Source organism: Hevea brasiliensis, chromosome 16 (assembly GCF_030052815.1).
Source record: "Hevea brasiliensis isolate MT/VB/25A 57/8 chromosome 16, ASM3005281v1, whole genome shotgun sequence".
Classification (NCBI taxonomy): Eukaryota; Viridiplantae; Streptophyta; class Magnoliopsida; order Malpighiales; family Euphorbiaceae; genus Hevea; species Hevea brasiliensis.
The window spans coordinates 54,771,731-54,783,653 of record NC_079508.1 but is presented as its reverse complement, the minus strand read 5'-3'; the positions used below and the strand labels follow the sequence as shown (position 1 = coordinate 54,783,653).

The following is an 11,923-nucleotide window of genomic DNA, read 5'->3' as shown; positions in this document are numbered from 1 at the left end:
TGGGAAAGCAACTGTAACATTCTCCTGTTCCCGATGAAATTTAATTTAACCAAAATGATCTTTGCAGAAAAACACTTGAAGGTTGAAATAAATAAATAAATAAAAGAAATGTTACCGTACACACAGACACACTGTAACAACAAAATTCAAACCTATCACTCTGGCGCACACAAAAAAAAAAACTATCAAGGAAACTAAGAAAGCATGAGCCCGACCGAAATAAGCTTAAGAAAACAAAACCCAACAACAAAGGCTATCAAAAGAATATATATATATATATATATATATATATATATATATATATATATATATAGGTGAGTTCTTTGTACAAAACACCTGCAAATAATTTTCAAAAAAAAAAAAAAAAAAAAGCCTGCAAACCATAATAGGTCTCCCAAAAGTTCCAGACAATGCAAACGCAAAACTGAAGGAGGGTTGTCCAATTAAATCAAATTTGCATCCAAAATCTTTGGCTACTCTCTTGAACTTTTTCTTAGTAATAAGGGCGAGGAGGAGGACCCCAGCGCATAATATCAGGAGAAACCTGGCAATTGATTGCGGCTGGGTTGGCCACACCATAAACAGTCATGGACATGCCAGAACTAACACAAGACTCATTTGCAGGACCACAACAACTAGATTTAGTCTCCATAGCCTCATCATTATCGCTTGGCAATCTGTGAAATGTAGGGTTCAAGAAAGTGGTGGCGACTACCACCACAAGACTCGCAGCTAAAACCTTTCCGGCTACAATTCCTCCAAATACCTGCCCTTGTGCCCCTGCAAGAGATATCCCAAAACAGCAAGAAGAATGCAAAGAGCTAGAACCAGAAGAGCACTCTTTTGGCGCAAAGGAACCAAGAAACGAGCCCGACAGTGCAAGCAAGTTAAAGGGTCCATGTAAATAGAGAGATGGGGCGTGAGGAATTGGCTGTCGGAGCGTGACATTAGAGACAGAGCCAGTGGCACTGATGACACTAATACTAGTGTGGCTCCTACGCGCGAAGCTGATGATGGAGTCGATGACATCAGAGCCAGCGGATATCTCGAGGATGGCTGGCTTCATGGCGGATTCACTGTCTTTGGCAATGACAGTAGGTGGTTTAGGCTTGTTCTTGGAGCCTGGAGGTCTGCCTCTAGGCTTTTTTTGGACCTCCACTAGTGACAGAAAGCGGTGGCGATTGTCAGGCGAAGGCTTGTTAAGAGATCGACGTTTGGAAAAATATGATGTTCGAGGTGTGGAGAGTAACGCGGGCACGCTCGGGGGACTGTGGCTGGGGGAAGTGCCATCGGAGGCGTGAGAAAGCTCTCTTGAGAGAGAGTTTGTCGTGCCATAGACATAGCCGGCCATTTTTTCCCCCCTTCTTGAGGGATATCACATTAGGCTGGTTATTTATTTTAATAGAGAAATATAGAAAGACACATACTTTATAGTGCAAGTTGGAGGAGTGGGATGGAACCCACAGTTGATGGGTCCCACTCTTGGGAATGAAAGTGATAGCATTTCCTTCAACGGTGGGGCACCATATCTGCACTTAAGGTGGGATCCACATATACATGTGGGTGGGTCCAAAGTTGCAATTGAGGCAAATTATCGGCTCGTTTTTGGATTCGAAGTTTCTGGGGAGCTTCTTGGCTAAATTTTAGCTACCATTTTTTTTTAATTGCAAAATAGAAAAGAGGGTTGTCCTTAAGTCTAAGGCTTGTGGTCAATAGTTTCCGTCTTTGATATAATTTAATTTGATGAGAGAGGATTTACAGCTGAAATGAGTTCACAATATAGAGATTTAATTTTTATGTGATAATATAAAAAATTAAATTGAAATTGAATACATTTAATACTAGAATTTATCATTAATCATCATACTTATGATAATTTAACCACTATTCATAAGATAAATTATGATATTTTATGCAAATTTGTATATATAAAATGTTAAATTAATTATAAAATAATAACAAAATTAGTTAATCTCATAAATTTGAATTTTACTTATATCTTTAATATTTTTTTTTAATTTATAATCTTTTACTTATCTATCATTCATCATTTCATATATTAATTTTACATTAATTATTCTTTTCATATTTAATTTCTTCATTCATAAAGGTTGTTTTACAAAATTTTATGAAATTTAATTAAATTTTATAAATTATATATGTAATTTATAAATTTTTTAAAATTAAATTTTAGAAAATGAATTTCATTAAATTGATTACAACTAAACTAGTTTTCATCAACTTTAATGAAATTTAAAATGCATTCTATAAATTAAAAATAATAAAATTTTTAGATTAAAATATTCATGTGTTTCTCTCCTCTCATTTTCTACGTTTCTCTATTATTATGCACTTACCTGATGAAATTATTTATATTATTAAATAAACTTTTCATATATATAATTAAAATATAATTGATTGAACTATATATTTGTTAATTATTATATATTCATTAATTATAATTTTTATTGTGGGAATTATATTTTTTATTTTATTAGTGAAAATACTTTAGAGAGTAATTATAAATAAATTTTTAATTACAAAATTATACAAAGTAAATGAAATTTATTTAAATTATATATTTTAAATTATGTGGGTGATCTGTGTCCACCATCAAAATTAAAACAATTTTAGTATCACTGAATAATAGCTCATTGGTCCCTCAAAATTATTTTTATTTTCATCTACGCACAATTCCACTGAATCTTTCAAATCTCTTATACCAACTATTAAAATTAAAATTAAAATTGAGTGATTATACTATAATAAATTAATATTAAGCAACGAAAATAAAATAACCCCTGAAATCGAAAGATAATACATTAAAATTACCCCAGTTTGTTTGGAATTGGTAGGGTACTGTATAATTTTTTTAATAATGTTTATTTTTTAATTAATAAGGTTTAAATTTTAATCTCTGTATTACCAAACAATCCCTCAACCATTAAATTACAATTTTAATTGGTTAGATTTCATCTTCTCCAATGTATTCCATATGTATAAAAATAATTTCATGTTTAATTTTCTCAAAATAATAACAACGTTTCAAAAATAAATATTTAAATGTACTTTTTAATTTTTATCAAAAAAATGTTAAATTGATTAAAAAATTATATACATACACTCAATAAATTTGACAATGCTGTATTTGAAGTATAATTTTATTATAAAAAAAAATAGAAATTTTAGCTATTTTGTTTGTATGATAATCTGAAATTAATTGAATACAAAAAAATTTTGCACCTAAAAAAATAAAAAAACTGAGTGAGAGGGGTAAGGAGCTCAAGCACTAAGCCCAGCCATTAGGCCTTATCCAATAAACACAGCCTTAAATGTCAAATTTTGGGCTTAATTATTCTACTTGAAATTACAATAGTATTATTTTAAATACTGTTAAAAAAAATAGTTTAGAAAAAATTATTTTATTATTTTAATGTTCTTATGACTAAAATTTATTAACTTTAATTTTTAATTATTTTTTAATACTCTCTAATTAATATATTTAAAAAAGTAATTGTCTCAACAGACATGCCAAATAGGTATTTATTTTTAAATAAATCGATAAATGAATTTAAATTCTGAAAAAGTACTTTATTTTTATTTTTTAAAATAAAAGAATTAATTTTTTAATTTTAAAGATGAAAATTAATAAAAAAAATTATTTAAATTGAATTCTTATAAAATTTTATATTTCAAGACCATGTTTGTTTCATAAAAAATTGATCCAATAATAGGAATGATTCTCATTGTGTGTGTTTAGAAATTCTTTTTTTTTATTCTCATTCATACAAATTAGGGAATCCGATTTTCACAACTAATGGAACTACTATACTACTTTTCAATCTGTAAATCAAAATACAAAAAATGAGAATAATTATTTTATTAAAAGCTAAATGCTCAATCTTACCCATGGATTTGGTGGAATGTTTTAATTTTTATATTTGTATATTATTAATTAAAATAAACATATAAAAATAATATTTTTATATTTCAAATAATGAATTAAAAATAAAAATAAAATTAATTACAAATATAACACTTAAAATATTTTTATATTTCATTTAATTGATTAAAATATAATCATAATTGTAAAAATTATAATAATTAAAATAATTATAATAACTAAGATAATTATAATTGTAATAATTATAATAATAATTAAAATAATTAACTATATTAAAAAAATAAAATAATTATAAAAATAATTAAAATATAAAATTATTATTTTTATATAAATAATTTAAATTAAACATTATAATTATAATTAATTGTACCTAACTAGAATGAAACACAGTAAAAATATAATTTTTATATTTTTGTATATCGATTAAAATAAAAATTTTTAATATAATTAATTTTAATTATTTAAAATAAAAAGAATAAAATATATTATTTTTATTTTTACTTGTAATTAAATAAAATATAAAAATTATAATTATAATTAATTTAAATAAAAAAATATAAAAAATATCATTTTATTCTCTTATAATAATTAAAATTAAAAAGTAATTATATAAAAAAATAATTTTAACTTAATTTTCATTAAGTGCAAAATAAGTTTAATTCTGTTTCTTAATTTATATATGCAAATCAAACACTTTAAAAAAGAATTTGACTCTGATTCTATAGTAAATCAAATATAAATAAAAATTTATTATTTTATTTATGATTCTGCTCAATTTTGATTTTAATAATGATTATGATTTTGATATGCAAACCAAAAAGGTCCTAAATAAAGGAATTATCTTGATTTATAAGAATGAAATCCTTTATCTTTAGTTATGGGATTTCCAATCTAAGGATTGGTAGAGGTGAGAGCTTGAAAGCATGAAGAAATGAAATCCTTCTTCCTTCCATCCCTAATTTAAAAGATCTGTTGAAACATATGCTCCTTTTTCAAGAGTTGTACCTTTATTCTTATTGCTTTTATTATTAAGTTAGGTTGGTTTTGAGCATTATTTGATTGGGCAAACAGTGAATTATGGCTCCTTGTATTATGATGATTTATGAATGAAATTTCTTATCTTTAATAAAAGATTGCGTCCATTAATAAGAAAAAAAAAAACCACAAAATAATGTTATGTTGATGGAGATGAAAATGAAAGCTTGACTATGGTGGTGTGTGTCACCTTATTTATATTTTATTATTTAAATAACAAATACAAAATAAATTGCCCAATTTCCTTAGGTTTCTTGAAAGTTGATTGATTATTTAAATGGGAGTTGAATGCTTGTGTAAAAAAAAAAAAAAAACATAATAAATAATAAAAGGATTGCCCTTGAAAATTAAAGATGACTTGGTTGCTCAAATTAGTACATGATTACACTTAAAAATAAAGATTATTTGATTACTGGACTAGTAAAAGAGATTATGCACAACAATTAAAAGACAGATAGACTGAATTGAAATTACAAATATGTAACAAATAAAATTAAAGAGATTTTGACAAGAAAATGTAATTTGAAGGCTGAATTAATTGAAATTAAAAATTATTAATTCAAAGATATTTAGACTAAAACATTGTGTTCGTATTGCTTGGATTTGATTGGAGGTTGAATGTTGTATGCACTACTCTAATTAATTTTATAAGCTATAACTACCGAATTACCAACGCTAATACATATGGTTATTAATAATTTAAATTTATATATATTTTTTTAATTTTAATATATAAAAATAATATAATATTTTAATTTTTTATTAATTATTTTAAATTTTATTTTTATTACTTTTATCTCTTAAACTTTTTGATAAAAATTTTATAATAGAAATAATTAATCTATATATATTAATATATAGTAAGTTACCTTATAATAATAACTACTTATTGTATTATTAATAGAATAACTATTAAATAACTTATAACTTATTTAATAGAAAATGTTAAGCTAAAATACTATGAAAAAAGTATTAAGTGTTAGTTACGTGATAATACTATAAAAGAGAATGTTATCTCAGACTCTTAAAAATACCATCTTAGTTTATATATATATTAATTTTAAGTCTAAACTCATTTAATTAATTGAGCTCAAACTTTAAAATTAATTATGGAACAAATAGTTAGGAAGCAAATTTCATTTATATTGAATGCAAAAGCATAAAAACAGCTGATAAACTAAAGTTGGGGGTAAAATTGATAGTATTAAAAAAAATAAAAATTTGAAAAAAAAAAATAGAACCTTTATAATCATCTAACCTAAAAACATAGAAGAAAGGAGAAAAAAATTATATTGATTTTTCAAAAGTATTTTATTTAACAAAAAATTAATAAGAGATGATAAAAAAAATTAAAAAATTATTTATTCCTTATTTATAATGTGGAGCACCTAAATTTAGGTAGTGTTTGATTTTTTTCTTTTTTATTTTTAAAAGATAACAATTAAAAAAATATTATTTATTCATGCATTTAAAATTAATTTATTAGAAATAAGAAAAGTGCAAATATTTTTTTAGATAAAGTAATAATATAAAATGGCTCCACCTTCTCTGTCGCTATCACAATTTAATACAAATAAAACTTACAATGGTTTCATTTGTTTTATAAAAAATATTTTTTAAAAAAATATTTTTTTTATATTTTCTGATATTTAGAAGCACTCAGAAAAATTGATTAACGAAAAATATTATTTTTTCGTCAAAGAAAAATTAAATCAATTTTAAAAAAAATAACTTTCATTTTTTAAGAGATGATGTCATTTTTTGTTTTTTAAATTTTGAAAATCTTATTAAAATGTGAACATACTTATACATACACGAAATAAATAAATATTATTAATTTAATATTATAATAAATAATAAAAATATTTTTTAAAAAATATTTTTTTAAAAATATTTTTTGTAAGTTATTTTTCGTAAAATAAATGAAGCTTAAAAGAGAAAAAAAAACTTTTTTATTATTTTGTAATATAATGTAAAAACTAAAAATATAAACTTAATAGTAATATAAGATTTGTTTACTTTAGAAATAATTATAACTTGCATATATCTTAAACTTTTGATAATATGATATTTTTATATTTATCTATTATTTTTTTGTAATTATAAATAATTTCTTAATACAAAAAATTAATTTTAAAATAAAAATTATAATTAATAAATTTTATGAGGAAAAAACTTCAAAAATGAAGCTAATGAAATTTGTAGCCGATTGAAACTATAATATAATTTAGCTATTATTATTGAATACAAAACAACTATAAGTAATCTCTAAATATTAAATCAAACACATAGTGTTGACGTAGACGTGGAGGCATGAGATTTCCTCATTCCACCAACCAATAATAGTGTTGGAAAAGTTTACATAATAGCACCTTGGATTCCTTCTCTTACATGTCATTCGCGCCACGTGTTTGGCGACGTTTTAACAGAATGAAAGGAAAGTTGACAGCAAAATAAGGAAACTTTTTTTTTTTCTTATTATATTATTCAAATAAAAGAAATATAAAAAGAAAGGAGAAGAATAAAAATCTTTTTTTTTTTTGCTTAAAAAGCTAAAAATATGAAGGGAAAGAACATATTATGTATTAAAATATTATTTTATATTCTTATTTTTATAAATTTAAATTATATATGAACAATTATTATTTTTTCTTTTTATTTCCTCTACCAAATAAAAATGTTTTTTTTCCTCACATAGAAAAGTTACTCTCTACCTATATTTTTTACTCTTATTTTTCAGCAATCCAAACATAGTGTTGAGAAGCCTTTATTATGTGAAGTACTTTTGCATTAATCTTGAAGAAAATTCATTAATTTTGAAGGGTAAGAGAACAAAATTGAGTTGAAAAATTGCCCAAAACTGACCCACCATTTGTTGAATGATGTCCACCACAAAATCCAGTGGCTTCAACAACAAGAATTGGCATGCTTTTCAACCTTTTAATCATGGCTTGCTGGATTCACATCTCCCATTCCCTACTACGCTAACTCACTCTTTGAATTTCATGTTTTCTCAATTTGCATGCATAAATCACCTTCTTTTCTATCAATTAACAATTTTCTATTACATCTTTCTCTATTTTTCTCTGGTGGGTCTAGTTAGTGGAACCCTTCAATTCGAGATTCTATATGTAAATTTATTTAATTAATTTCAATATGTTACTAGTTATATTCTATTCTTGAAATAAAAATTGAATTGTGTATTCTCTAGAATGATTTCCTTCTTTCTTAAATTTTACTTGCCTGCTTTCAAAAGCAAGTGGTAGAGAATCATCATTTAATATCGGCATGCAAATGAATGAATTATCATTTATTTTGGCAGAAGTTTGAGTGTCAGAAAAATAAATATCAGAATTAATAATCATATGTATACTTAGAAAGCAAAATCAATCAAATTTATTGAAAGAGCAAGAAATTTCAAGACTTCGAAAAGAAAAAAAAAATTTTCCCCACTTCTTTCTTTGTGCACATTGGTATATTATCGTGTATAAAAGTGGAGATGGCAACGTCTACGTAGCACTGGCAGTAAGCAGAGGCAGAGCTTTCAACTTTATTTCTTATGGAGAAGTGGACTCTCTGTCTCTACGTCAGGCAAGTAAAGTAATTATCTATGTCCTGTGACAACAGTTTGGACCCCATATTTAATTTACAGCCTACACTGCAAATATTAGAGTGATCTCTCATAATCCTCTGACACATTTGAATTTATTATTTCACTAGAAAACAACATAGGAAACGTCCTAAATAAATTGCTTGGAAAGGCAAAGGAAAGCAAACACAACACAGCATGAATTATGGATTCGTAATGGTTAATGAAACACATTAGAAGAAGAAATGGTTAAAACAAGACTACAAGAGAACTAATTTCAGTCGCAAATACCACAAAATGAAGCCCACAGAAACCATAGTCTCAATAAATTAAATTAAACTCCATATCCTGGAAGAACAAACCTAGATAACATACATGCAGCAGCAGTTAAATAAAATTAGAAGAATGCCCTGCTTCCATAGAACACCCGCGATCCTTCCTTTTTCTGCTTCTTCTCAAGCTCTAGTTTATTGCTATGGCCTTGGATCAAATCGCCAGGATCTTCACGTTCAGGCTTGTCAAGATCCATAGGGAGCTTCATCTTGGCTAAAGATTCAGTGAACTGTTGCATACTCCTCATGTACATGTCTACTATTTGTTGCTGCATTGCAGATTGCTCTGCCTCAAGATTGATATTCCCTAATGGAGATGAAAATACTTGACCAAATTTAACAGAATTTATAGTCCCTTCCTTGTTTCCTTCATCCTCTTTGCTCGAAAAGTTCGAGTCCTTTTCCTCTTTCATTTCACTTCCTTTCTTTGAGGTCGGAGTGTCAGGGCAAGTGCTCGAGCCATGATTTGCCTCTGTGGTGATCGAAATGTTGAGGGAGTTTGAAGAATGAGTGCATAGGAGCCCCTTTTTGTCAATCGAATCGGTGGAGTTTCGATCATCGCTTAGGCTAGTGGTGGTGGAGCTCAAGAAACCTGAATTTTGGATGCTCTCATTGGGAGAAGTGGAACCTCCTTGATTTTCCTCGGAGGAATTTATGTTCATTTCATAGTCTACAACAGTAAGATGAGGAGAGGCACCAAGATGAAGAAATGAGCCAGGCCTGGAACCCAAACCATCATAATACTCAGATACCATTTGCTGATTCTCAGTAACAACATTGATATCAGGAAATTCAATCCTCGAATACTCAACAGGATCAATAATTACTTCGGATATTTTCCTGTCAAGCAACACAACTTCAGCTGATATGGAAGAATTAGAAGCTGCAGAGGGATTCAAAGGCAAAGCTGTGTTCAGAGAAAGAGTCAGTTGGACAGTGCCAGCAGGGGAGTGAAAGAAATCAGTGGAGGAGAGGCTATGATCTTGAGTCACCTTTCCTTTGCCAACAATTTGTGAAATTGGAACCAGAGCAAATCCTAAAAGCTGATCCTCCATGAAGTTTCTAGCTCTACTAAGCATCCAAATCTCACACTTGAGAACTGCATCAAGTTGGGCTACTTTGATCACCAGTTTTTCATTGAATTCTGGGTTCTTGCCACCTCCATGGATAATTCTAGTTGAGTGGGTCTCATCTGGGTTGTAAGTAAGAGAAAATTTTGCATAGACATCTTGGTTATCATAGATACATATGTTGTGAATATTCCTAGCATGATGAACATAAATTTCAAGAATCCCTGACTCTTCAGAATCACCTTCATCATCACCGAATATGTTGGAATTTGGGTTATACCGGAATTCAGAAGTTTGATTGAAGGAATCCATTGCTAGGAAAAAAATTTTTGAATATGATGATTCAAGGAGTTTGAAGACTTTGTGTGGCTGTTTGGTTATATTTGGCAAGAAAAGCTCTTCGATAGTGAGAGAACAGAACAAACTGATAAAAAATGATGCCCTGGAAGATCCTATTCCTACGTGTATTCGCCTTTTGGACAGTGATGATCCCTCTGAAAACTCTGAAGGATCAAAATGCATGAAAGTGAAGGCAATATTTAAAAACAGAAAGAATGGTTTAGAAGGGAAGAAAGCATAAAAAAAACAGAGTAGTTTAAGAGAGTAGATTGATTACCACAAAGGATTGTAGCTTTTACCTCTAGTTTCTATATCCCTTTTGGCTTGAGGGTTGCTGACATCAATCCATGAATTCAAGGAAAGGGTGGAAAAAAGAGAGAGAGAGAGAGAGAGAGAGAGAGAGAGAGAGAGAGAGAAGTGACTTAAAAAGGAATTGAGGAGCTTGCTTAGTGCAAGTTGAGGAGGTGGGTGAGGGTAGTAGGTGAGAATCAAGAGAGAAGATGTAGAAGAAGATGATGCTATGGTTATTTTCATATGCCCACTTTTTTTAAAATTTTTTTACATGCTTCTCTTTCTATATGGAAGGGTGGGGGTGGGTGGGAGATTGGGATTTTTGGAAGGCTTTGCTTGCTTGACATTGCAGCTTCCACTTCCAGTGACTTAAATTTGCTCCACTGAGGTAATTGGAGGTCCCACTTTGTCCCAAGTTCAATTATCATTTTCTCAACCTTATCTACTTCTCACAGATGCTCTCCAAAGCTTTAAAACAAGAAAATATCTCCCTCACTACATTTCCATTTCATCTCCAAGGTTTCATGTGGGAAGAAATTGCAATACATACAAGTTAAACCTGTTTAAGTCATTGGAATCAAGAAAAGCAGTGTTTGTGTTATTAACATTCAATGCATTCAATTCCCACTTAATTTCCATACCAAAATTTTTTTCTAAAATATTTAGAAGTGAGAAAAAGAGAGATTCTAACTTAAGTCTATGTCAATAGAAAATGATATTATTATTATTAAACTAAATAAATATATGAAACTAAATAAATAATCAATATATGCAATTGGATATTTTCATACTTTGAAGTTTGAACATTATTTGGAGTTGCTAAATTGCTGTCTTTGGTCAATCAAAATCTAAGATGACAAGATGATAAGATTGGTCTAATGTAAGCAAAGCAAGTGCATTCTAGCGAAGCTAAGCTCTTTTTCTTCTATTTTCAATGATTAGGCCACAAAATAAGGTATAATTCAATACCTACAATAGTGCTTTTTTGAAATTATGTTTCATATTCAGATTGGACACATCATGTTTAGAAACCAAACTATATTTATTTGTATAACAAACTAATTCAATTTGAAAGAAAAATAAAACATTAGATGGGAAGTCAAGTCTTCTTGTTTTGTAATCTTCAAATCAACCTAACTTAAAGCCTTCTTGTATTAGTTGGCTCCACCATATTTCAAATATATGAGAACAAGAATTTGTTTGGCGATATTAATTTCCCTAGCAGTTGTCATTTGTTTCATTTAATTATTTATATACTGTTTTAAAGTAGAAATATTTTATAAAAATAAATATTTGATTAGCTGTTAAATGTAATAGTAATATCATTTTTATATTTTAGTTAAAACACTATTGACTAAAAATT

The 11,923-nt window shown here is 27.8% G+C and overlaps 2 protein-coding genes across 2 annotated transcripts; both read right to left on the bottom strand.

Moving 5' to 3' along the window:
• Positions 1–411: 411 nt before the first annotated feature.
• Positions 412–1,383, bottom strand: LOC110662272 (AT-hook motif nuclear-localized protein 28-like). The gene has a single exon (XM_021821203.2). It carries the CDS (start codon positions 1,349–1,351, stop codon positions 494–496), a length of 858 nt encoding a protein of 285 aa, XP_021676895.2. The 5' UTR covers positions 1,352–1,383; the 3' UTR covers positions 412–493.
• Positions 1,384–8,706: 7,323 nt separating this feature from the next.
• On the bottom strand, positions 8,707–10,849 carry LOC110658729 (uncharacterized). Its single transcript, XM_058137796.1, has 2 exons — positions 10,569–10,849; positions 8,707–10,433 (listed from the first exon to the last, which is right to left on the bottom strand). The coding sequence occupies exons 1-2, from the start codon at positions 10,801–10,803 to the stop codon at positions 8,926–8,928; spliced, it is 1,743 nt and encodes a 580-aa protein (XP_057993779.1). The 5' UTR covers positions 10,804–10,849; the 3' UTR covers positions 8,707–8,925.
• Positions 10,850–11,923: the final 1,074 nt, after the last annotated feature.

What these genes read in the sequence shown, in the direction of transcription:
- LOC110662272 (XM_021821203.2), bottom strand. Translation starts at nt 1,351, where the DNA reads ATGGCCGGCTATGTCTATGGCACGACAAACTCTCTCTCAAGAGAGCTT.
- LOC110658729 (XM_058137796.1), bottom strand. Translation starts at nt 10,803, where the DNA reads ATGAAAATAACCATAGCATCATCTTCTTCTACATCTTCTCTCTTGATT. An exon ending in AAGGGATATAGAAACTAGAG is followed by an intron (nt 10,434 to 10,568) that starts GTAAAAGCTACA and finishes TTGATCCTTCAG; the next exon opens with AGTTTTCAGAGGGATCATCA.